The 24706-nt window shown below is 40.2% G+C and overlaps 1 protein-coding gene across 1 annotated transcript in view; it reads left to right on the top strand.

The window, feature by feature from the left end:
• The window catches only part of ntrk3a (neurotrophic tyrosine kinase, receptor, type 3a), a 91235-nt gene that overhangs the window by 40205 nt on the left and 26324 nt on the right, over nt 1–24706 (top strand). Inside the window, exons 6-13 of the mRNA XM_026174778.2 lie at nt 3578–3720; nt 9157–9298; nt 12824–12936; nt 14359–14539; nt 15911–15925; nt 17133–17147; nt 17294–17340; nt 17789–17894. Of these exons, the coding sequence (XP_026030563.2) occupies nt 3578–3720; nt 9157–9298; nt 12824–12936; nt 14359–14539; nt 15911–15925; nt 17133–17147; nt 17294–17340; nt 17789–17894 (762 nt within the window). The remainder of the gene's footprint in view (nt 1–3577; nt 3721–9156; nt 9299–12823; nt 12937–14358; nt 14540–15910; nt 15926–17132; nt 17148–17293; nt 17341–17788; nt 17895–24706) is intronic.

The raw sequence follows: 24706 nt of genomic DNA, 5'->3' as shown, positions 1-24706 counted from the left end.
ACCATATACTGTATACTAGAAATGCTAGTTGGTTAAATTATTCTTATATGTTCAGTTATCAGTTACCTGTTGGTTCAAAGATCAAAGAAGAAGGCACCTGCCACTGACTGGACCTGCAGCTCCAGCAGATAGCTGTTCTTCCCCCCCCCCCTTTGTACACACACAGGCACACTCTTACTAAAGTAATCAAGCAAAACACAATCGTCTAAGAATGTGTATCTCTTTGTTCTTCTTTGTTCTGTCTCTCTGTATTCATATTACCATGGTGCTGTGTTGAGATGAAAGCTGTTGCAGTAGCCCTTGTGTTTATGACTTTGCTACTTAAACACATTTTTTTTCTCATTGGGCTTTTTTTCTTTAATTTAGGTTTTTTTTTAACACTGGTGAGCAAGACCTGGTATTCTAAGGAGAATAATCTGTCTCTTCCGGAGGAGACAATGGGCTTGCATGGGTAAAGCTAAGTGATTCGAAAATAAGAGATGTAACCTGTCCATTCCAGCTAACATCATGGGGAATGTGAGTTCCTTGAGCATAGGATAGATTAAAGAGGGCTGATTATGACACAGAGGGACTACTGTGAGTTTAGTATGTTGTGCATCATCTAAACATGGCTGAACTCACACATCCCAGATGACAGCATTAGTGACTGAAAAATGGTACAATCCTGGACATGTTACTATGTGGGCCAGATATTGATCTGGACGGTGTTAGACTGCATTCATAGTACTTCTTATCGGTTATTGTTGGTGTTGTTTACATTGAACCATCAGCTGATGAAGATGCAGCATGTAACATCACTCTTTCCTCGGTAAAATGCCTGCCAGCCCTGAATTCTGGGGTTTTTATTGTTGTCACTGCAATCCCTCTTCTGACCATCTGACCACAATGTAGTCCTGCTGACACCAAGGTATGTTCCTCTTGCTTAACAACACATTGTATCTACAAGAGTTGTTCATGAGGCTGTGAAGACACTGCAGGTCTGCTTTGAGTCTGGAGCCTGGAAAGTACTTTATAATCTGCATGGAGGAGACATTAACAGTTTCCCTTGCTGCATCACAGACTAACAAAATGAACAATAAGCCTTGCATTGCTAGTGACCAAAAGGAACTACTTAATTAAAGGGTTAAATCCAACATCTTCAGGTTCGGGCACAGAGAAGAACTGAGGAGAATGCAGCATGACCAAAGGGTGAGGCAAAGGAAATGCTAGGACCCTAGGAGAGCTGGACAAGGACGTAGAAGGCCCTTAACCAATCAGTAGGACCAATACCTGCTGCTTTGTGCAAGGAGGAACAGGATGAGCACTGCCAGAGCTACAAAATTACCTCCATCAAGCAACTGATGTGAATATCTTTGACCAAACTATCAGAAACAGAATTAGGAGGGTGGCCTCAGGGCCCAACATCCCCTAGTGGGCCCTGTCCTGACTGCCTGGCACCATGAAGCCCAATGAGCGTTTGCCATTGAGTAATAATAATAATAATAATAATAATGGATTGGATTTATATAGCGCTTTTCAAGGCACCCAAAGCGCTTTACAATACCACTATTCATTCACTCTCACATTCATACACTGGTGGAGGCAGCTACAGTTGTAGCCACAGCTGCAGACTGGGGCAGACTGACAGAAGCGAGGCTGCCATATCGCGCCATCGGCCCCTCTGGCCAACATCAGTAGGCAAGTAGGGTAAAGTGTCTTGCCCAAGGACAAAACGACCAGGACAGAGAGCCCAGGGATCGAACCGGCGACCTTCCGGTTACAGATGCAATTCCCAACCCCCTGAGCCACAGTCGTCCAGTACCAGAATTGGCAGCTTCACCTCTGGCATTGTGTGCAGATGAGAGCAGTTGAACCCTGAGCACATGTGACAGATGTGAAAGGGTCTGGAGAAGCTGTGGAGAGCATTATGCTGACGGTAATGTTGTTCAGCATGACTGGTTTGATGGTGGGTCAGTGATGGTAGGAATAGGAGGGACACACAGACCTCTACATGCTTGGCAACGGCATCCTCACTGCCATTAGGTGTGAGATGAGAATATGCTGGAAATTGCTCAAGGATGAAGGAATTGATACCATTGACTGGGCCCACGCTTGCCTGACATAAATCCAATAGAACCCCTTTGGGACATTATGTTTCAGTCCATCCAATCCCACCAGGTTCCATCTGTCCTGGATCTTACTGATGCCCTGGTCCACACTGAGCTAGGTCAATTTATTTATAATCAAAATTTAAAAACAAAAAGGGTTAACAAAAGTGTTGTATAAATAAAAGGAATAAAACAGAGCAGGAAAATGCAGAAAAAAACTTAAGACAGACAAGAAAAAAAACATAGTGTCACATTTAAACACAAGGGCGTAAAGATATGGGTGTAAAGATAGGTCTTCAAGTGTTTAAAGGTATTAAGTGTTGGTGAGTTCCTAATTTAAAGAAGCAGACTGTTGCAAATTTTAGGTGCAGCTACAGCAATGGCCTGATCTTTTCTATGCTTTAGTCTGCTTTTGGAAAACCAGAAGAATCTGATCAGCTGACCCTAAAGTTCTATTAGACGTGCATTGTTAAAATTTTGGAAAGGTGAGAGCGTGCTAATCTATTTAAAGACTTAAAATGACAAAAAATTCTAAAATGTACTGGAGGTCAGTCTAAAGAAGTCAAAAAATCGGAAATATGGTCTTACTCTATTTGCATGCACATGTCAGGAGGAGCCCCCTTCAAAATTAGTTGCAAAGAAAAGAAGACCTGACTGATTCCAAAATAAAGGCTGTTGCAGTAATCAAACCTGGATGGAATTAAGGCATGAATTTCTTTCTCGAAGTCAGGAGAGAGAGTCAGAAGGAATTTGTTGCGTACTTGAATTCAGCCCAATGTAGGTTGATCATTTTCATTTCCAACCAATGATGTGACATCCTTTTGTTCCTAACACATTATCAGTCGATATTACTGTAGATATCCAGCAGGGTTTTTTCCTCATTAATATCTGATGTTTTTACAAAGTTTTTTGAACAGTGTATTAGTGATGAGCAGTACAGTAGGAGGTGGATCAAGCACATGTGAATGATTTTGTGAAGTGTTCTTGGAGTAATCATCTGCTTCTGAATGTGAACAGCGCTAGACAACCTAGTGATCTAGTGGTCATTTCAGCAGGAAGAGGATGGCTGCATGGCCTGTGTCTGTGCTGGGACAAGGTGCTGATATGGTGGGGCAAGTACCTGGACATCCACAGTGACAACTTGGTGAACTTGAAACCTAACACAGTTGGAAATTTTAGCCATTTTCAAACATTTAAAAAAAAAAAAATCTCCTTGGGGTGGTATCAGATCAGTTTCAGTTTGAATCTCAGTGGTAGAGCACCCAGGGTGGAGAGAGCAGTGATTAGAGCAGACTTTAATAGACCTGTAGCTGAAGGGAACAGAGGTGATGAGGAGGTATTAGGTAGGTATGGTGTTACGGAGAGATTGTTCAGATGATGGTGGGTTTTGTGAAAAGGATGGAAACGACTTTGGTGAATACATACTTTAAGAAGGAGGAACATAGGATAACATATTTTTCTCTTTCTCCTTCTCTGTATTCCCTTCTCAGACCTACCAGATATCAGCGTCAGCCACAGCAACCTCACAGTTGTCGAAGGTGATCAAGTAACGGCAATCTGTAATGGCTCTGGTTCACCATTACCTGAAGTGGATTGGCCTGTCACTGGCTTGCACTCCATCAATGCACAAGAGGTAGGGAGGGCATGCACAAATTCACAACTTCACAGAGAACGGACTAATCCTAGGCTTGAAATGACGGCATTCCGTAAATTGATACCAAATGGCAGCAGGACGTTCCTTCATAAATAGCTTTTCTATCTCTTCTTGGTATCATTTATTGACATAATTACTACTAGAAAGAGACCACTGTACTCTTTGGATTTATTTTAAAAGTTAGCTTTAGCTACTGATATGAAGGGGTTAATTAACAAAGCTGCAACAACTAATTGTTGTAGCTCAATCACTTGCCTGTTTTTTATGGGAGTTGATTTTAACAATCACGTAGAAGCTTGAAATAACTGCCTCAAGACTACTTTTAATTTAATATTTGAGTCAACAGGCTGTCCTCAAAATTAAAATAAGCTTACTCACAAGTTTAATCGCATTCTGATCTTGTCCTGGGATAGGACATAAAAACTGATCATATACCAAAAAAACCCTCCTTTTTTAATGACCATTTTTGACAACTTTTAAATTTACCATAATCAATAGAATCAGGGGTTTAGAGCAAGGGTTCCCCACAGAGAGCCTTCTTCACCAACACATATGCCACCTAACACTGCCCCGTCTACCGAACCAGACTCGGGGCACCCTTTTGGGGGGCTGGTCAGCTCTGTGAAGTTGAGAACGAACCCGCCGTCATAGCCAGCAAGCCCCCAAAAACTGCCTCACCTCTTTGTTAGTCTTCAGCTGTTCTACCAACCTGTCAGCCGAGGGTGGTAGACCCTGGTCCGAGCAGATTTTATGCTCAGTAATTCTGGCGACTATACTGTATATTAATACAAAAAGGATTACAAATGGAAGCAATGGTTTCTACAATCTTCATTCTCCAGCTTCGACTTTACCTCATTTCAAATAAGTCGCACTAACCCAGTTTTCTGTGCTGTCATCTGCAGCTGCCTGAAATACAATAAGAACTTCATAAACAACTTCCCTGATTTTTTTTTTTTTTGTACAGTGGGGCAAAAAAGTATTTAGTCAGCCACCGATTGTGCAAGTTCCCCCACCTAAAATGATGACAGAGGTCAGTAATTTGCACCAGAGGTACACTTCAACTGTGAGAGACAGAATGTGAAAAAAAAAAATCCATGAATCCACATGGTAGGATTTGTAAAGAAATTATTCGTAAATCAGGGTGGAAAATAAGTATTTGGTCAATAACAAAAATACAACTCAATACTTTGTAACATAACCTTTGTTGGCAATAACAGAGGTCAAACGTTTACTATAGGTCTCTACCAGGTTTGCACACACAGTAGCTGGTATTTTGGCCCATTCCTCCATGCAGATCTTCTTGAGAGCAGTGATGTTTTGGGGCTGTCGCCGAGCAACACGGACTTTCAACTCCCGCCACAGATTTTCTATGGGGTTGAGGTCTGGAGACTGGCTAGGCCACTCCAGGACTTTCAAATGCTTCTTACGGAGCCACTCCTTTGTTGCCCGGGCGGTGTGTTTTGGATCATTGTCATGTTGGAAGACCCAGCCTCGTTTCATCTTCAAAGTTCTCACTGATGGAAGGAGGTTTTGGCTCAAAATCTCACGATACATGGCCCCATTCATTCTGTCCTTAACACTGATCAGTCGTCCTGTCCCCTTGGCAGAAAAACAGCCCCATAGCATGATGTTTCCACCCCCATGCTTCACAGTAGGTATGGTGTTCTTGGGATGCAACTCAGTATTCTTCTTCCTCCAAACACGACGAGTTGAGTTTATACCAAAAAGTTCTACTTTGGTTTCATCTGACCACATGACATTCTCCCAATCCTCTGCTGTATCATCCATGTGCTCTCTGGCAAACTTCAGACGGGCCTGGACATGCACTGGCTTCAGCAGCGGAACACGTCTGGCACTGCGGGATTTGATTCCCTGCCGTTGTAGTGTGTTACTGATGGTGACCTTTGTTACTTTGGTCCCAGCTCTCTGCAGGTCATTCACCAGGTCCCCCCGTGTGGTTCTGGGATCTTTGCTCACCGTTCTCATGATCATTTAGACCCCACGGGATGAGATCTTGCGTGGAGCCCCAGATCGAGGGAGATTATCAGTGGCCTTGTATGTCTTCCATTTTCTGATGATTGCTCCCACAGTTGATTTTTTCACACCAAGCTGCTTGCCTATTGTAGATTCACTCTTCCCAGTCTGGTGCAGGTCTACAATACTTTTCCTGGTGTCCTTCGAAAGCTCTTTGGTCTTGGCCATGGCGGAGTTTGGAGTCTGACTGTTTGAGGCTATGGACAGGTGTCTTTTATACAGATGATGAGTTCAAACAGGTGCCATTCATACAGGTAACGAGTGGGGGACAGAAAAGCTTCTTACAGAAGACTTTACAGGTCTGTGAGAGCCAGAGATTTTCCTTGTTTGGGGTGACCAAATACTTATTTTCCACCCTAATTTATGAATAAATTCTTTACAAATCCTACCATGTGGATTCATGGATTTTCTTTTCACATTCTGTCTCTCACAGTTGAAGTGTACCTCTGGTGCAAATTACTGACCTCTGTCATCATTTTAAGTGGGGGAACTTGCACAATCGGTGGCTGACTAAATACTTTTTTGCCCCACTGTAGCTGGGATTATGCCCAACTATGATTGTGTTCTCATTGTTAGAGATTTTAATATACATGTGTGTTGGCTCGCTGGTCGATGGCAGCAGACCTACTGTGCAGTCTCTCCAAGAAGGCACTGAACAAATTTTTTGCAGACCACTGTTACCTTTTGTGTTGAGTGGGCTTTCTGTTTGAGTGCCAGTTTGACACAATTGGCAACCACATGGCCAGGCTTGTGACAGAAAAAACACAGTTTGGGCCTAGGTCTTAACACCATAACTGCATTTTCCTTCTTAGCTGGCCCACTTTTACCTGTCCAGGCTGCGCTATAGTGCAGAGGGATATCCTGTCCTACCGCACTTGCTGTATGAATCAGCTTAAACTCATCTGCCAGGGTGGCAGCTTGCTGTAGAGTTGTAACCCTCTGTTCACTTAAAGGGCCACAGACTTAGGAACAGAGTTTTTAAAATCCTCCACCAGCATAAGCTCACGTATGGACCCCACATCATTAACCTGGCTTTCCGCACACCACCTATCAAAGAGCCTCGCCTTCTCCCTGGCGAAGTCAAGATAGGACTGTCCCTGCGCCAACTCCAACCCTCGAAAATGCTGCCTATAGGCCTCAGGTACCAGTTCATAGGCTTGGAGGACGGCACTTTTGATCTTTCCATAAACCAGGCCGTCCTGCCTAGACAGACCAGAACACGCTTCTTGAGCCTTACCTGTCAACCGACACAGCAACATCAACCCCCACACATCTTGAGGCCACTGCAGTGCAGTTGCCAGGCGTTCGAACACACTGAAAAAGCTGTGAACACTGGATTCACAGAAGTCTGGAACCAGGTGAATGTTATTGCTCACAAACGAGCCTCTAGACACCTGTACACTAGCAGCTGTGTCAACCATTTTGGGGATGGTGAAGAGTTAGAAAAACACAACCTAATTAAGACAGTTAACAGACCACTACACAACTTCCTTTAGCTGACCAACTAACCTCCCGCCACACACACGTTAACAAAACAACTTACCCAGTTCCAAAACCTTGCCCTGTCTATCTTCCGGAGCGTGCTGGGCTCGAGGCAACTTTAAAGGCAGAACTTCAGCGACCGGAGCCCTGAATTGCCTACCCCCGACAGAGAATTAATCCCCACCCAGGATTACTCCAAAAACAACAAAGGCAAAATAACAAGAGTGCCCGAAGGAGGAACTTAAAAAGCTCAGCTGGGCACTCACCTACCTTAACTGGGAAGTTATTAATCTCTAAAAGGTGCCAAAGCGAGATAATCAAAAAGAAAACCAAATCCAACACAGAACTCCCTTTTCAAATATCCCGGACGAGCCCCCACTTGTTACGTTCCCCTGGGGGGGGGGGGTCTAGGCGGTGAGGGGGAAGTAACAAAAGTGACCGGGTCAGAAAAAGGAGTCAAGGAGGCGAAACAGTTTAAATAAAACAGTTTTATTGAAGTAAGTCAACTTAAAGAGACGGACAAGCCGTTATCACCATAAAACACCAACAAAACACAAACAAAACTCAGGCGTTGGTCAAATAAAGCAAAAAGTCAAAAGGAAAGCGCAGCTCACTAGCTGGACAACACACTACACAGCTCACTAGCTGGAAACCACCGCAAACACTCAGCTCACTAGCTGTACCCACACAAAATGGCACTCTGGCCCAGAGCTCACCCTGCTCTGGGCTTAAATACCCTTAATTGCTGATGGGAGTCAGCTGCGCCGGAGGGAAAGGTGGCATCTCAGGTAGGAGCAGCGTCTCCAGGACATTGCATCTGGTGCTCAGCTTAGTATTGCAATTTTTCCATTTATTTAGTGCAGCTACACTCCAAAACTTGTGCTCTTGGTTTGAGTTGTAGTATAATTCTCAAACGCACTCCTTAAAACAGATAACCCAGTAGCTCGAAAGTGTTTCCGTAATTTAGTAGATATTTATTAAAAATGTTTTGTTACTCTAAGTTTAAAAAAAAAAAAAAAAACCTTAGTAAAGAAAAGACATCTTACTACTCGTCACTGATAGAGGAAAACTGGAACAAGACCAAGTTTCTTTCTTCAGATTAAGAACTCTGTTGAGCTGTGTGTTTTTAAACTAGCGATGAATTTCTTCATAAATAAAAGTATAACTAACCGCTGAGACTGTTTCTCTTCGATTGGTCTTGCTGAGTATAGTTCATTAATTGCTTCCTCTGTCATATTTAGGCTGTGTGCAGGCAGGATGAGGACCCAAGCGCAAACTCACGGGAGAACAGGACTGAACTCAAAGTACAGCTTTATTGCTGATGGAAGTTAAGGCGATACAAAATAATATGAAACTAAACTGGGGAGTCATAAAGGAACTGACTCACGAGGAAACACACGGAGGGGCACACAGTCATGAGGGAGAACGCGACACTGAACTGAGGGAGACGCGGACATAAATACTCAGAGGGTTAACGAGGGAAGTAGGAGCACACGGGGAACACAGGTGACACTGATAATTATAACAAGACACGGCAGGAGTAAACAACACTGATGGGAGACTGACAAAGTGAAACAGGAAGTGCACAGAGGTGCAGACAGGAGGGGAGAGAGAGAACAGACATAACGGGCTGGGGAAAACATTGAATGAAACACAAGGAGGGGAAATGAGGGCTCACAGATACACAGAGGGGCACACAGGGGGTAATCAAATAAGGAACATTTTAACAGGACAACCTGGGAACCAAGGCATAAATAAAGAAAAATACAAGACGCATGAAAACTGAGAATGCTGGGCCAACATGGCCCAGGACCATGACATCCTCTAAACAATCAATGTTTCTATTGGACCATATTTTTGTTGCTTATGCTTGTTTATTTTATCTTGTTGTCCCTCCAGGCTAGAGTCTACGACAATACTATTCACTCCATCAACATAACCTTGGTCAATGTAAGCAGAGATGACAACAACTTCCTATTAGTATGCACTGCCACCAACATAGTGGGCATGACCAACGCTTCAGTTCAGCTAACTGTTCACTGTAAGTAGATACACCACAGACACAACGTTATACACAAAACTGCACTCCATAAAAACTGTGAAAAGTAGCATTATAAATAGTTGTGGAAATGTGAGTTGGCTACTGTATCCATTTTAAGCTCTCTTCTTTTAAATATATAAATCTTAGTAAGATGCACTCATAAATTAAAACTCTAGCTTTACTTTACGAGATTGTCTTTGAGATTTCTATGAGGCAGTTAAGTGACTGAAATACTGTGGAAGAGATTAATAATAGTAATAACTAGTTAAAGATGGGAGCTGACAAATTCATTGTTAAAATTTTGACTTTACATCTATTTTTGTTTTAGTTCTATTTTAGCTGCCAAATTTTGTAATTGTCTTGAATCAATATTTATAAGTATTAGTATATAGTAGTATATAATATATTAGCGTTATTAGATAGCTGCTTCTTTGTACTTAGGTTAATGTTTGTGCAAATCTTAGAATATTGCAGGGAGAAATTACTGTGGTATCAGTTGTCTTCTTTGAGTGCATACTAGTGGTATTTAAGGTTTATTGCAGCCAAGGGTACTGTATATGCAGAGGGCTAAATAATGTCACACAGTGACTAATATGTTGCAGCTGTGTTTGAGATTGTAGGGTAGGCCTTGGATTGTAAAGGACTGAAGCGGCTGCAAGAATATTATAGCAATAAAGGCCTATGCACAACAGACATGTAAAATCAGTGGACATATTTTATGTGTTAAAACTAGTTTTCAGACTCAACTATTCTTAATGCAGCTGTTTACACCAACCATGTAACTGGCGGAATTTATGTTTTCAAACCAAGCTCGATTCTTTTTAAATTTTCAGAACCAGTACTGATAAAAAAAAAAGATTTGGGAAATAGTAGAGTAATCCTATTTAATCTCAGACCCACAGCTACAGTAGATGCTGCTCTGGGTCAGTGGGCACTCTAAAAGGATTTCACTGCCTCCTTAGATGTGGTCCCAACTCTGCCAGCAAGAGCTCAAACTGTCCCACTGACATCCTGAAATATGTATAAAAGCCATTATACAGCTTTAACTCCTGGATCAAACCAGTCTCCCTGCTGCTGCTTCTCCTCAGAATTGGATGGAACGGAATCTCAGTTTCTTACATTTCTTGTTTGGGAACATCACGGCCAGCTCATGATCACTACATGTTGACTTCATTTTCTTACAGTGTGGTTTTGTTTTCTGCCAGTCCAGAAGTGGCACTTCTGGATGGATGCAAACTGCATTTCGTTGCCTTGTACTTGTGACATGTGCAATGACAATAAAGTTGAATTCTATTCTATTCTATTCTTGGTACCTAGTCTCACACTAAGTGTTGTAGAGGCTGTGTTCAACTGCCGAAAGACCACTTTGTTTTTGTGATGTATACTATAACTATTTTGGTTATTTTTTATTTCTATTATTATTTAGCAGTGTTTAAAGTGGGATCTGGCAGGTGGAGAAACCGAGTTCAGGGTTAACAATGCAGTAATACAGGGGGATGAGTCACCTGGAAATAAGCTGCATAATTATTTTTTTAAGCTGCAGTAGATTTTTTCCCTCATCTGTATCAACAGCAGGTTATTGTAGTATATTGATCTGGACCAGTCTGAATAACCCCATGAGGGGGCAGCAAATGCAAAGAAACCAATAAGCTGTCTCCCAGCATAGTGTGGGGGCTTTTTTGGCAGGGGTCATGCACTGGGTCATCCTCCTTTTGATCAAGACAGCTGTGTGATTCCAGTCTAAACATCTGTGTAATGCTATTCTTAGTAACCATTAAAAGTGAGGAAGGTCTCCATTATACAGAGATCTATATATTTATCAAATTTCCTGACTTGCTTGGGCTCACTCTGCTGAGCTGCCCGGGACCTCTGACCATATAGTTTTTATTTTGTATGTATTCATTTTTTAAATTAATTATTGTATTGCTCCAATTTCCAGGTATTTTCAGGTATTTAGGGATTACCCACTATATTTCACCTATTTACTGGGGTAGCTATAATCTAGTCTAGTCTGCATGCAAAAGTGTCCTTGGGCAAGATACTAACCCCAAGTTGCTCTCCAATGCATCCATTAATGTGTTAATATGTGTATTAATCTGTGTGAATGAATAAAAAGAAGTGCTTGTATGAATCGGTGAATGGGGTACCTTCTATAAAACACTTCGATTACTCAGGTAGAGAAGAAAAGCTTTAGGACAAGGACACGCCCTAGAGATGAAAAGGAATACAGAAATGAGACTGACTTCAGGACAGGACAGACTGGACACAAAGGGGAATTAACACAGTTAAACAAGGAACTAGAAACAAAACACAGAGGCACTAGCAAGAGCTATACTCAAGACTAAATAATGCAGAACTAAATTTAAAAGCAACAAATTATGAGCCCAAAACAAAAACTCAAAATACTTGGTAGAAACCCGGGGACATGACCAGTCCATTTACCATTACCACCCAAGCTTTTTTTTTTTCTTTTTCTTTTTTTTAATGTGTTCATTACAGCTTTAAATATCTATATACAATCATCCATTTATGTATAATGATATTTGTTGTTATTTTTATCATTATTATTGTTATTATTATAATAAACTTTGTTTAACTCGGAAGTCCCACTGACATCAAAACCCGTTTTAATGGAGACCTGTCCAAGGTAACAGCTATATAAACTCAGTACATCTAGAAAAACATCATCTAATATTATCACCTCTTGAGACATCTCCACTGTGTTCCTGATGATGTATAAATTCAGCACTAGATGTAAGCATGTTTAAGTTCAAGTTCATCCCATACACAAGCATAGTTACACACAAAGGGATCCATGAGGAGGAGCATAGAGGATTATTATTGGTACTAAAACAGAAAATGTTACAAAGGTAAACTGGTTTATGTAATTTACTCAGTATTAGTTTATTGAAAAAATTATACCAGCTATGGCCAACTGACCAAAAGAACATGTAATGAACATGAGCCGAGTCTGGCTGTGGAACTTGCTGCACTGTCTATCCGCTATCTTGGTGTTGTTAAAGGCAAAATTATTTAAAATACCTATAAAAATAATTTCATACTTGAAGTTTTGTCCACATGCAAATACCCTTTAAATTTGTCCTGATGTGTAGTTTGCTTTGATGAGACTTTCTGGAGGCTGATGGTGAAGTGGGATTTAATTTCTGACACAAGCAGATCAGGTGGTAGAAAGGGTAGAAATACTGCTGTCATTTTGTTGCTTTCTACAAGACAGCCAAAATCATTCAGTTTTTCTCAATCTTTTTTTTTAAAACTGCTACTTTAAAACCTTAAAAACCTTAAACCTGAAAGGAAATCCAATGCAATTTCAGAAGTGCACATTTCAGTGTTTTAAGGTTTTTTGACAGTAAAAACGATCAAGTTTATATGGGAAACACAAAAATAGTTTACTTCTTTCTTTGGTTTAATTTTAACTTAGGCAGGTGAGTACCTGTTAACATGTGCTATACAAGTGCAGATCGTTTACATTTTTTTCTTTATTCTTTGTCCTCTTTGTCTCTCAAGTTCCTCCCACCATTATTAGGCTGAAGGAGCCAGAACGCCGCCATGACACGTGCATTGAGTTTACCGTTCGTGGTTCACCCCACCCAGTCTTACGATGGTTCTATCAAGATATGGTATATTTTTAATTTCATGCTCGTAAATCTATTGTGCACTTTTTTTTTTGTTTGATAAAAATGTGTTGTGTACTTGTTACTCTCTGTAAAAGGAAATGTCATTTATGAAAAAACAGAATTTCTGTGCTCATCAAAAAAGCGGTTACATTTACAGCCCCTTGGTTAGTATTTACTCAGTACATTACAGTAAATTGTTGGGTAAATGCCACTGGGAAGAGGTAAATAAAATAAAAAAAGACATACTCATCAACTCTAATACAAGTACTGCGAGGTTGTGACTGGTTTAGGTTGAAAGTAACTCAGCAACCATTTATTAGAAACATATTGTCTGTAAAGCTTCAATTCCACTTACAATTGTAGTTATCCAAGGTTTATTTTGGTAATTCTAATAACCTTACTATGGATTATATAAAGTTGAAAATAGTCCTTTCAAATTTTAGTTTTTTGGTTTGTTTCATGTACCATAGAAATGCTAAATTTGTTTTTTGTAATCCTAAATGGGGATGAGATAGGATTAGAACTGAGCATATGAGTGGGACAGTTCAGGTTTTGAGGCAAGACTGAAATAGTTTGGATATGTGCAGATGAGGGGTACAGGGAACTTTCATGGATTAAGTGGAGGAGGACAAGCAGAGGGTTGGTGTGACAGAGGAGGATTCTAGAAATAAGAAGAGATGGAGGCAGTTGATCTGCTGTGACTTCTAAAGGGAGCAGCTGACAGAAGAAGAAAAGTTATTTCTGATTAAATATTCATATTTCCTGTGGCACCCCTCAGACTTGTTGCTGTTTCCCCAAGTGACAAGTCCTTTGAAAGATCCTGGAAACAACCGTGCTAGTATGTATGTGGCATTGCAGTTAGAATTTAAAAACAGGAGGTGACTGACACTAAGCATAAAAATACAATTTGGGTCCACTGAATCATAATGCAATATGAATTAGCAAATGCTAGATATGTTGTTCTATTTTATGAAATGCAGGAGAAAAGGTTTGTTTAACAGTCCAAATGTTACACAGAAGCTACCATAACTGTTTCCATGTCATTTTCTTCACATCATTACCTCAAAACAGCCAAAAGGGCAATGTTTGGAACATAGGGGAAGATGAATTTCAATTAATATCAAATATCATCCCTTGTTATCAGCTTATTAATATATTTTATTTAGACTTCTATCTAGCTTTATCATTACATTTCTGAGGGACTACTATTTGCTGTTTGGTTTAAGAAAAAACCTGCTTTGTTAACTACCAACAATAACTACTAGGGTTTTAGAAAAAAATATTAAACTTACTTTTAAAGTAAAGGTTTCTACAAAGTCTTAGAAGAAATGTTACAGAGCTCTGTATACTGTATCATGCACATAAGTTTTCAGGGCTGTAGCTGATCTCTTTCACATCAATCCTTGTCATTTTTTGACAATGTAGGAAATTTCCCACACTGAGTATGTGCGGCCTGACATGGATATTTACCTGGACTACATAGAGGGATGCCTAACCTTTAAAAACCCAACACACCACAATAATGGCAATTATACTCTGGAGGCCAGAAACTACCTGGGCATAGCCACCAGTACTGTGTATGGGCACTTCCTGGAAAAGCCTTTTGGTAAGTTCAATCATTTAGAGTTATACTAAAGTAAATCAAAAGCTTTGCCTTCACCCCAGCTGTGTCTTCACCACAGCACCTGCATCGCTGTCGGCACTACATCAATCTGTCACTCACCTGCTCCAGTTTCCCCTTACTTTTGAACAAGACTCAGAGAAAGGGCAGTACATTTTGAGTGGGCACTCCATCCTTTTCTGATTGAGAGCCGTGGCTTTGAATGTCGAGTTCCTAATTCTTTTTCCTGCCAGTTCAGATGAGCTGCAAACCATCTTAGTATTGGCTGGAAGTCAAACCACGGTTCTCCGTCTGGGAATCCGATAGTTTGCATTGTTTCTTCTGAATCCGAGGTTTAACTAATTGCATCCAGTCCAATACCCTGGCATATATCTACCTAGGGAGGCTGAGGAATGGGATCCTCTTGTAGCTGGAGCACATTTTCCAGTCCCTTTCTTAAAAGGTTTAAATGTCATCCATTTCTGCCAGTCCAGAGAGAAATCTACATGTATCATTGCAGATGTGTTCCATGCCATTTCTATTTTATCAAAATCTTTCACAAACTAGAACAAGAAGAATATTTATCCTGTAAAAGTTACGCAACCTTTTTGGGCTACAGCACCATAGGGTCCCACTCTTGCAAGTGCCCCCTGTTAAAGTGAACATGGAAGTTTCAAATGTATCAGTTGTCTGAATCAAGGAAAAATCTTTACTCTTGAACATGACCCTGAATTATTAGTCTGCATGGTGATCGAATGTTAAACAATGGCAATATTGAAACTCAAAAACTGCTTTGCCACATTAAAAGTAATATTCAAACAAACAAAACATGAAATGTTCCCTGTCTAATTTAGCCTTGTACCACAAGGAACCACTGCATTATTCTGCTGCTTTCAAGCTCAGTTTTCAGTTTTGTTTAGAACCTTTGCAGGAAAAAGTAAAAAAAAAACAAAACAACAAGTTTCTGCTAAAGGGACATTTTAGTTCCCTGTGCTTTATCAGAGATTACGATCAAGCACACTGTCATGACTTAGCATTCGGTTTGACTCAGTGTCACAGTTTTCTTATAAAACAAAACATGCTCTAATCATCGCCCTGTGTTAGTACTGGATATAGTTGTGAAATAATGCTTATATTTAGCCTAAGTGTAAATTAGATGCGGAGAAATTAGAAAAGTCATACAGGATATGATAAGCTTCTTAGTAGTGTTATTTATTTCCAAATTTTTCACATTTTCAGTTTTAAGTCATTTTCAGTCATTTACACCTGCTTTCTTTGAAGTGATGCCGTAGGTTGTTTGATCAGATTCCTTTGTAGAGTATGCCTTACAGAGGATCTTTTCCAATCGTCACTTTTTCTCTTCTCTTTCTTTTATAGATGATTACGATTATGGTGAGTTTTATTATCCATCAATACATTATCAGAATCAGAATACTTTATTGATCACTAGGGGAAATTATGTAGTTTTCCATTTCATTTGTTTTCCTTTAAAAAAAAAACAAAAAAACAATACAATGAAAAGCCCAACAATCATTTGACCCCACTATGAGCAAGCACTTTAGTGATGGTGGGAAAGAAAAACTCCCTTGTAACAGGAAGAAACCTTCAGCAGAATCAGGCTTACAGAACTGGCAGCCATCTGCCGTGTGAGGGGAGGAAGACAAAGACACACTGTGGAAAAGAGTCAGGGATTATTAATAAATAATAATCATTGAATTCAGAGAGGTGCATAAACACAAAGTGAGTGAAAAAGCTGAAACACTCAAGGCATCATCAGCCTAGAGCTATTGCAGCTGAGGATTCAGGGTCAAGCCCTAACTAATTCCTTACTAACGCTAATAACATTTACAATAATAGATTACAGATTATTTGGGAATAAATTTCATTGCAGTAAATGTCTTTCTGAAAGTGGTCTAACTAAATTTAAGGATATAATTCCCTCACTGTCAACTTGAGTGTCATGTGCTAACACAATACAGAACAGCTTCCTGAACTCGACTCCCACAGAGGTAAATTATATTACTAATAGTTTTACATCTTCACTGTGTAAGACTCCATACTGTGGTTCCTCTGGGAAACACTACCAGTACTTGAATCATTGGTATAACTCTTAAACACACACCTTAGACCAAATAACTCATATGCTGAAGATGAAGTGGTGCTTGTTTATGGAATTACAGACCCCTCTTCACACACCAAGGTTTAATATGGAGTAATGCAGGCCGTGGCAGATAGTTGCTCCTCCAATGAGCCTGGTTCTGTTTGAGGTTTCTTCCTGATAAAGGGGATGTTTTCCTTCCCAATGTCACCAAAGTGCTTGTTCATAGGGGTTCATAGGGTTTTCCTCTGTTTTCTCTGTATTATTGTAGGGTCCCTTATCTTACAATAAAAAGCCCCATGAGGAAATTACTGTTGTGATTTAGCAGTATACAAATAAAACTGAATTGAGTTGAATTGTTGCATGTATTATTTTTTGTTGTTTTGTCTAACATTATGAAAAAAAACATTCAACAAACGAAACTGTTCAGCAGCAGAAATCATATCAAGCAAAACTGCAAGAATTTGTTAATAATGTGTGATTTCTTTCTTTTTCTTAAAGGACCCACAGAAAAAGGTGAGTGGAATAAGATGCCACCGCCTAAAACGAGTCAGTTATGTTGCCCCGAACACTAACCAGCTACACCCAACAACTAAGAGATGCACCTGTACTTTACCTCTGCCTGGGAAAACAAACTAACATTTTTTGTGTTTTTCTTACAGTAATTCCAACTGCAGAGACTCACATACCGGAGGAAGATACTTTTGGGGTAAGAGAAACTGTCTGCTGCCTACAGTGCAGTTTTTAGACCCCTTCCCAGGCATCTCAACTGCCATTCACATCTTGCATCAGGTGATTTCAGTGGGTCAAATAATAGGGTGAGCTAAGGTCTCCCAATCGTTTCACCCGAAACCTCTGCTGATAATGACCCACAGCTTTTTTCACACCTTGGCATGTGGTGAGGCCCATGATTGATAGTGAGCTGACGACCCTCATATCTAGGGATTAAATACTTGGGATTCTTCACCATTTGGTTTTAGAACTTAAAAATCTTACTAGTTCAAAGATTACTGCCTGCTGAAGACAGTATTTTGCGATGTTTGTGGGTCTAAAGATACTGAGTCCTCGCTCCTGAAAATACTTTAGAAGTCAGGTACTTTCAATTCAATGCCGTGAAACTGTGTGACTGTGACGTTTAGACTTCATGTGATTTACAGGTATCCATAGCAGTGGGCCTGGCAGGGTTTGCCCTAAGTTTAATGCTGGTGGTTCTCTTTCTTCTCATCAACAAGTATGGTGGACGATCCAAGTTTGGCATGAAAGGTAAGAGCGAATGTATTTTTAGTCTTTCTACTCTGTCTTTGATCTGGAATAAAAATCACATGTGTGACTTGTATGAAGGTGGGCAGCAGAAAGAGGAGCTCACAGTGTTGATTGTAGTCGTTCTAAATCTGCACTATAGAAATAAAATTGAACTGAATCCTTGGAAGGAAATATTAAAAGTGTGAAATCTGCTTTGCTCGTTTTTTCATTGTGTGCACACACTCATATGAGTATATAGTGTGGTGGGCTGCAGAAAATTGCAGATAATATTTGTGACATACTATGCAAACATGGTACTATACTATGCAAGCAATACAAGTGCAGTCAAGACCAAATGGAGGAACAATGGAAGAACACATAGGAGACAACAAAGTGCCAAAAAAACAGTTTGACTGTTTGGCCAGTCTGGGCGTTTTTTCACCTTTGACCTCTACAGCATCTTTCTTTTCCCCCTTTGTCACTTGATGCATGCTGGGATGAAATCATTTTTTTGGTTGGATAAGACTTTTATTTTATATTATTTACTGACTAGTAAGGAACAACCAGCACAGCATTCTGTTGAAATCTATATGAACTGATTATGATAACATATTGCAAGACTAAGCAATACATTGTGTTGTATGTTATTTGATTAGCTATACTGCTGATGGCAAAGATATTGGGATTTTTAGCTTGCTAAATGTCACAAGTGTGTACAAAAGCAGTACAATTCCTTGGAAATATTGGGAAACAGATGTTTCCATGCATAATTTATTCTCCCTATTGTTATTCTGAGAAGCAATTAGAAACATGCTCGGTATTATTGTAGGGTCTATACCTAACAATGTAAAGTACCTTCAAGCAACTGTTGCTCTGATTTGGCGCTATGTAAATAAAACTGAATTGAATTGAAATCAAAATGTTACATTGAAAATAAATGGGGAGACACTAGTGGTGAAAACTTGACTATAAAAAAATCAACAAAGAGAAGCATGCTACTGGCATGCAGTATGGGTGGAACGGGTACACTGAGTAGCATGTGGCCTTTGCCGTGCAGTAGTACACACTCCTAGCTGAGTGTCTGCAGCAGAACAGAGGTTTAAAGCTACTGCATGTCAACTCACACACTGCCATCATGAGGTGGTATCTAGAGGTGGGTGTTTGCACACATCAAATCTAGAAATAGTGAAAGTAAACTGTCCACAGAATGCTCATGTTTACCAGCCTGACTCATATCAGTGGATTCGAAAGGGATTAGAGTGGGAAAAGGTCCAGGCATGATGAGTCAAGCTTGGATTTTTCTCAGCTTCACATTGTCACTCTGTTTGGTTGGAGAGTTTATGTGCTTCAGTTCAAACCAAATTTTCTTTTTAGTGTCTTGATGAGAATTAAAGTTACTAGACAATTTTTATTTCTTCTGTGCACCAACACAATCCATAAATCGAACAATTGAGATGTGATTGAAGTGCAGCTTTTACATTTTTAATTTAAAGGGTTTCACAAAGGTGTAAAAGAAAGAGGCAACAAAAGCCCAATTAGATGAATGTTTTCTATCCTGAAACTGCTGTCAGGCAGCGTTTTCTGAAGAGAAACTGACAAAAAAAATGGTGTTTCACCTTGCAGAAGGCACAATCACTTTGTGACTTGTGTGTAGGTTCATTCTTAATAAAACTAAAGGCTGTTAAATATTGGAGTTGCAAAGATACCCTGTGCTCTCTGAGGTAAAATGAGTTGAACTACTTAAGGTGATGATGTTCTTACACAAATGAGAAACCCCATAGTTGCAGTTATTATGATAATTATTAGCTTTGACAGTATGCACACAGGTCAGAGCTCAGTGATGGGTGACCATTAACTGTGATACTTATTGGGACAATTTCTCATCAACAGAGAAATACTGAGTGTATCACTTCATCTTCACATTGCTGTACTGCAGTGTAGTTAGATTACAGTTGTTTCGTAGTCTCCACAGAGAGATTGAAAATTTCAAGAATATTGTGCTTCTCCAACATTCCTTAATTGTGTCTCAAACTTTTGGGCACATATTTTGGCAATGAAAGGAAGTTTGGAAATGGGCCTGTAGGTTTTCTTCAGTGGTGTGTCAATGTTTGTTTTTCAGTGGTGGTTGGATAAACCCGTTTAAAGCATCTGGCGACACAACCTGAACGCAAAGAGCAATATATCAGAGTGACTACAGAGGACTGAGGTTTCATTTTGGTCAATATTTCAGATATATCTTCTAAGTCATTTTAAGACCTCATAGGGGTCTTCAAAAGACCCCTATGAGTAGAACATTGAGGGAACAGTTTACCCAGCCTGGGATAGGATTACCAGGGCTCCCAACCATGGAGCCAGGCCCGGGGAGGGCAAACGTCTGGCGGCCAGGCCTTAGTCCATTGGGCCCAGCCAGGTACAACCTGAAAAAGTGACATGAGCTCATCCTCCTGTAGGCCCACCACCCACAGCAGAAGCCGTAGGGTTTGGGTGCAATGTGTGTCGGGAGGCAGCCAGGAGCAGGGGCCCTGGCAGACTGATAACTGACTACCAAAACTAATGGGACATGGAATGTTACCTCCCAGGTGGAGAAGGAGTCTGAGTTAGTGCCTGAGGTTGAGAAGTACTGGCTAGATATAGTGGGGCTCACCTCAACACATGGCTTGGGCTTTCAAACCAGTCTCTTGGAGAGGGGCTGGACTCTGTCTCAGTCTGGAGTTGCCCATGGAGAGAGGTGGTGAGCCGGGGTGGGTATCCTAGTATCAACCCAGTTTCCTACCTGTACATTTGGGTTTCTCCCAGTAGATGAGCAGGTTTGTTTCCTGCACCTTCAAGTTGGGGAACGGGTCCTGACTATTGTCTGCGCTTATGCGTTTTATGGCAAACTCCCCTAAAACTGTGGATGGATTCAGAGATCCAAGGAGTGCTGGCTTGACTAAAGTGGCACTTTGCTAGTATATTTAAACACAGTGAAAGCAGCACACACTTCCATATCATCACAAAGATATTTCTAGCAAAAAGTTCTCCAAATTTTCTCCACCAGTAATGTGTCAAGAGTACTTGGTATGTGCAATAGAGAAGCTGTCAAGGCTAAAAAACAAACAAACCATCAAATAAAAGACATTATAATCACTAATAAAAATGTCCAGGCCAAGTGACAGAATCATAGTTGGTTGGCTGGGCCAGCTATGTGTTTACCGAGTCACATGTTGAATAAAATGAAAAGATTCTAGAAGATTATGAAAGTCAGAAGCTATGGAGCACAAGCTGTAATCAACATGAAAATTTAAACTCCCCAACAGAATGATTCTTTCCAACTTAATGGAGGACAATAAGAAATCACCAAAATACACTAAGAAACTCACAGCTGATCCTGATGGTCTACAGATTAAAATGACATAGAAAGGATGAATCCAACCAATCGTCATCATCTGTATCTCAAAGGATTTAAAAGAAGAATTATTCAACATTTGACAAAAAAAATATTGCTAAAAATTACAGCCAGCGAATGGCAAACATCATTAATAACTAATTGTTACAAAGCATAATTAATTGTATCTAATTGATATAGATTATGAAAAGAGATTGTTAGGAGAGTAAATTCAATTCAATTTTATTTATATAGCGCCAAATCACAACAAAAGTCGCCTCAAGGCGCTTCATAGATACAGAGAAAAACCCAACAATCATATGACCCCCTATGAGCAAGCACTTTGGCGACAGTGGGAAGGAAAAACTCCCTTTTAACAGGAAGAAACCTCCAGCAGAACCAGGCTCATGGAATGAGCCTGGTTGAATGAGATGATAAATGAGATGATATGATGAGATGAATGAGATGATAAATGAGATGCCAATTTTACTTTACATTAAAATACATCAGTGACCTATGTCTGGCCCGCAGTGTGATCAGTGTGGCCTGAGTGAAGCCCTAGAGAAACTGTGTTTTAATGGCCATGAACACACAGAAACCCAATATGAACCATCTGGCTGTTCACGTGCATGCACGCTCACATTTTGAAGACATTTAGCTTACAGTGAGATGAAGTGTACTGATATTGTGTCACTGTTCACTTCCATTGCTCCAAATGCATGGTTTGTAAAAGAATAAAAAAGGGATGATTCCATTAGGGCTTCATAAATCCTGCTCCTCAGAGACTCTTTGGGGAGAAACTCTCTGGTTTCTTCTAAGAACATTGGCATCTTTATGTCACTGTACTCTCCTTTTGGTTCCAATAGGATTGTTGTGTTCTTAGGAGAATAAAAAATGTCTGTAATTGAATGTGTTATGGTCCTTGGTCAGTCCAGTCCATTCTTTAGTATGACCCTTTTTTAGTTGTTTTATTCTACTGTAAACCTTGAATGATACCATGCTCTCCCCCCATTGAGCTACGGTCTGTCTTTCTACATCTGTCTGTCTGATGCATATAGTCATATAGGTCTTCTGGGAGTGAAATTCAATCGAGGCTGTACTACATGCAGAAAATCTATATGAAAATTAATTATGAAAAACTATTAGGCATACTGTATATTTATTTAGTTCGGTGCATTTGTAATTCAGGGTTTAGATAATAAAATGTAGATTTAGGTTTAACATGTTGGTGGACAATTCTTAACTTACAAAATATCTGAATTGTAACTTTATTGTATTGAGAGGGTTCTTTTTCATTGTGTCTGAGGGATTAAATTTTAGCCGCCCCCCCTTTAACAAGCTGCACATGTTAAAACTATATTCATCTGTGGATTAATCACATATTCTTTTTTTTATTCAGTTCATTTCTTCAAAGAATGTCATGTTTGCAGTTTGTCAACACTGCTGTAACATTCAAGGCACAAAGCAGCAACCAGCATCACAATGAGTTTGTTGCTGTGACAACTGAGTGTTTTCTCTGAGTTTCCCACCCAAGCCAGTGAAAAGGCTCTGAGTGTTTTAGCCATCTTTATATAGTCCGTCTGTGGCTGTACACTCACTTTTTCGTGAGCGTACAGCCTTTTTTGGCAACTATGACTAAATTATCTAATAAAGGATAAACAGTTTCTAACTCAAATGTTCTTAAAGGTCAGGAAGTGAACTCACAGCCAAACCATAATCATCCATCCATTCGCTTCCGCTTATCCTTTTCAAGGTCGCGGGGGACGCTGGAGCCTATCCCAGCTGTCATAGGGCGAAAGGCGGGGTACAACCTGGACAGGTCGCCAGTCTGTCACAGGGCTAACACACAGGGACAGGGACAACCATTCACACTCAGATTCATTCGCACATTCACACCTAGTGGCAATTTGGTTTATCCAATTAACCTATCCCCACAAGCTGCATGTCTTTGGAATGAGGTGGGAGGAAGCCGGAGTACCTGGAGGGAACCCACGCAAACACGGGGAGAACATGCAAACTCCACACAGAAAGACCCCGGCCTGATGTTGGAATTGAACTCAGGACCTTCTTGCTGTGCGGCAACAGTGCTAACCACCGTGCCACCGTGCTGCCTTATTAATACACCTTAATCATAAAAAACAAAAAATGATACAGCAGTCTAGCTGCGTCATTTGTTATATTGTAATTGTTTACACTGATATCTGCGATAGATATCCAAATATTTGAGTGAAGATGAGGTTGAAATTATTTGAAGTCAGTAGTAGGGGTGCAACGATACACAAAATTCACGGTTCGGTTCGGTTCGATACTTTGGTGTCACGGTTCGATATTTTTTCGATACAAAAAAAATGTTCATGCCTTTTTAATTTGTCATTTATTAAAATTATAAATATATATTTTAACTCAAAAGTACAGTTTTTAAATTTAACCCTAACCCTTGTGCGTGTTTTTTATTTTGACAGCGAATGCGCACCTGCGGACCACTTATGTGCAGCCCTGGTTATTTAGCTCGTCATATTGCAGCCACAGAAATTCTTTTGTCCATGAAACCATAAAGCTGCACTTTCTTTTTGCCTTATAGTCTGATTTGTCATAACTTCTCCTGCTGCTTTTACACACACTCACATAAGCTCAGCGATTCTCTGCGCAATCAACCTCTCACATGTTTAAGCTGCGGGAGATTTCACTTGTCATGTTTGCATAGTAAGCTAACAATTAATAAGACGATGTCAGAGGAATTGGTGCACAAATTATCATCACTCACAGATCAGTGCTGTCGCTCTCTATACACAGTTCGCACGATTGCAAAGTGAAAGCAAAAAAACAAGCGCAAATTCAAACGCGATTTCAATATGTCACATATTGACAGTGGCTCACCGATGCCAATGACATAATTACCCAGCTACATTTCTGAAAGAATGCAAAAGCATTGACATATATTTTTCCTTCCTACAATAGCCCGACGGGTAGGGAAGAGATAGATTTTAGTAGCCCGACTGAAAAAAATACCGCGGTAAAGTGAGCCGTCATTTGTGAGCCGCGGTCAAGCCAGCCGCCTCTTATCCGCCGCATAAATTTCCTTGCGCTTTTACACCAGTCTTTACGGTAGCGCCTTTTCGCTTTATGTGCCGATTGAAAGCCTATACCCGCGCACGTACTATATGAGCAATATATATATGGACATCAACTACTCAGGATGACTTTTAATGAATTTTTGAAATAAACATAATTATAGTGTATTGACTGTATTGCACTGAATATGAGTTTACTGTGATGTCTGAGTAATATTACAGTAAATCTGGGTAAAACCTGGCCCAGAGGTAAAGTAGGTGTCCGAGAAGAGGATTGTGTTGAAAGCTTGGCATCAACTTTTAAGAATGATTTTTAATGAATTTTTGAATATGCAACCAGACTGTCACGATGGCTGTATTGGGCTGTTCCATTGTAATTTGTGTGTTCAATCAGGATA

This window comes from Astatotilapia calliptera, chromosome 7 (genome assembly GCF_964374335.1).
Source record: "Astatotilapia calliptera chromosome 7, fAstCal68.1, whole genome shotgun sequence".
Taxonomy (NCBI): domain Eukaryota; kingdom Metazoa; phylum Chordata; class Actinopteri; order Cichliformes; family Cichlidae; genus Astatotilapia; species Astatotilapia calliptera.
This window is presented reverse-complemented; position numbering and strand designations above follow the sequence as displayed.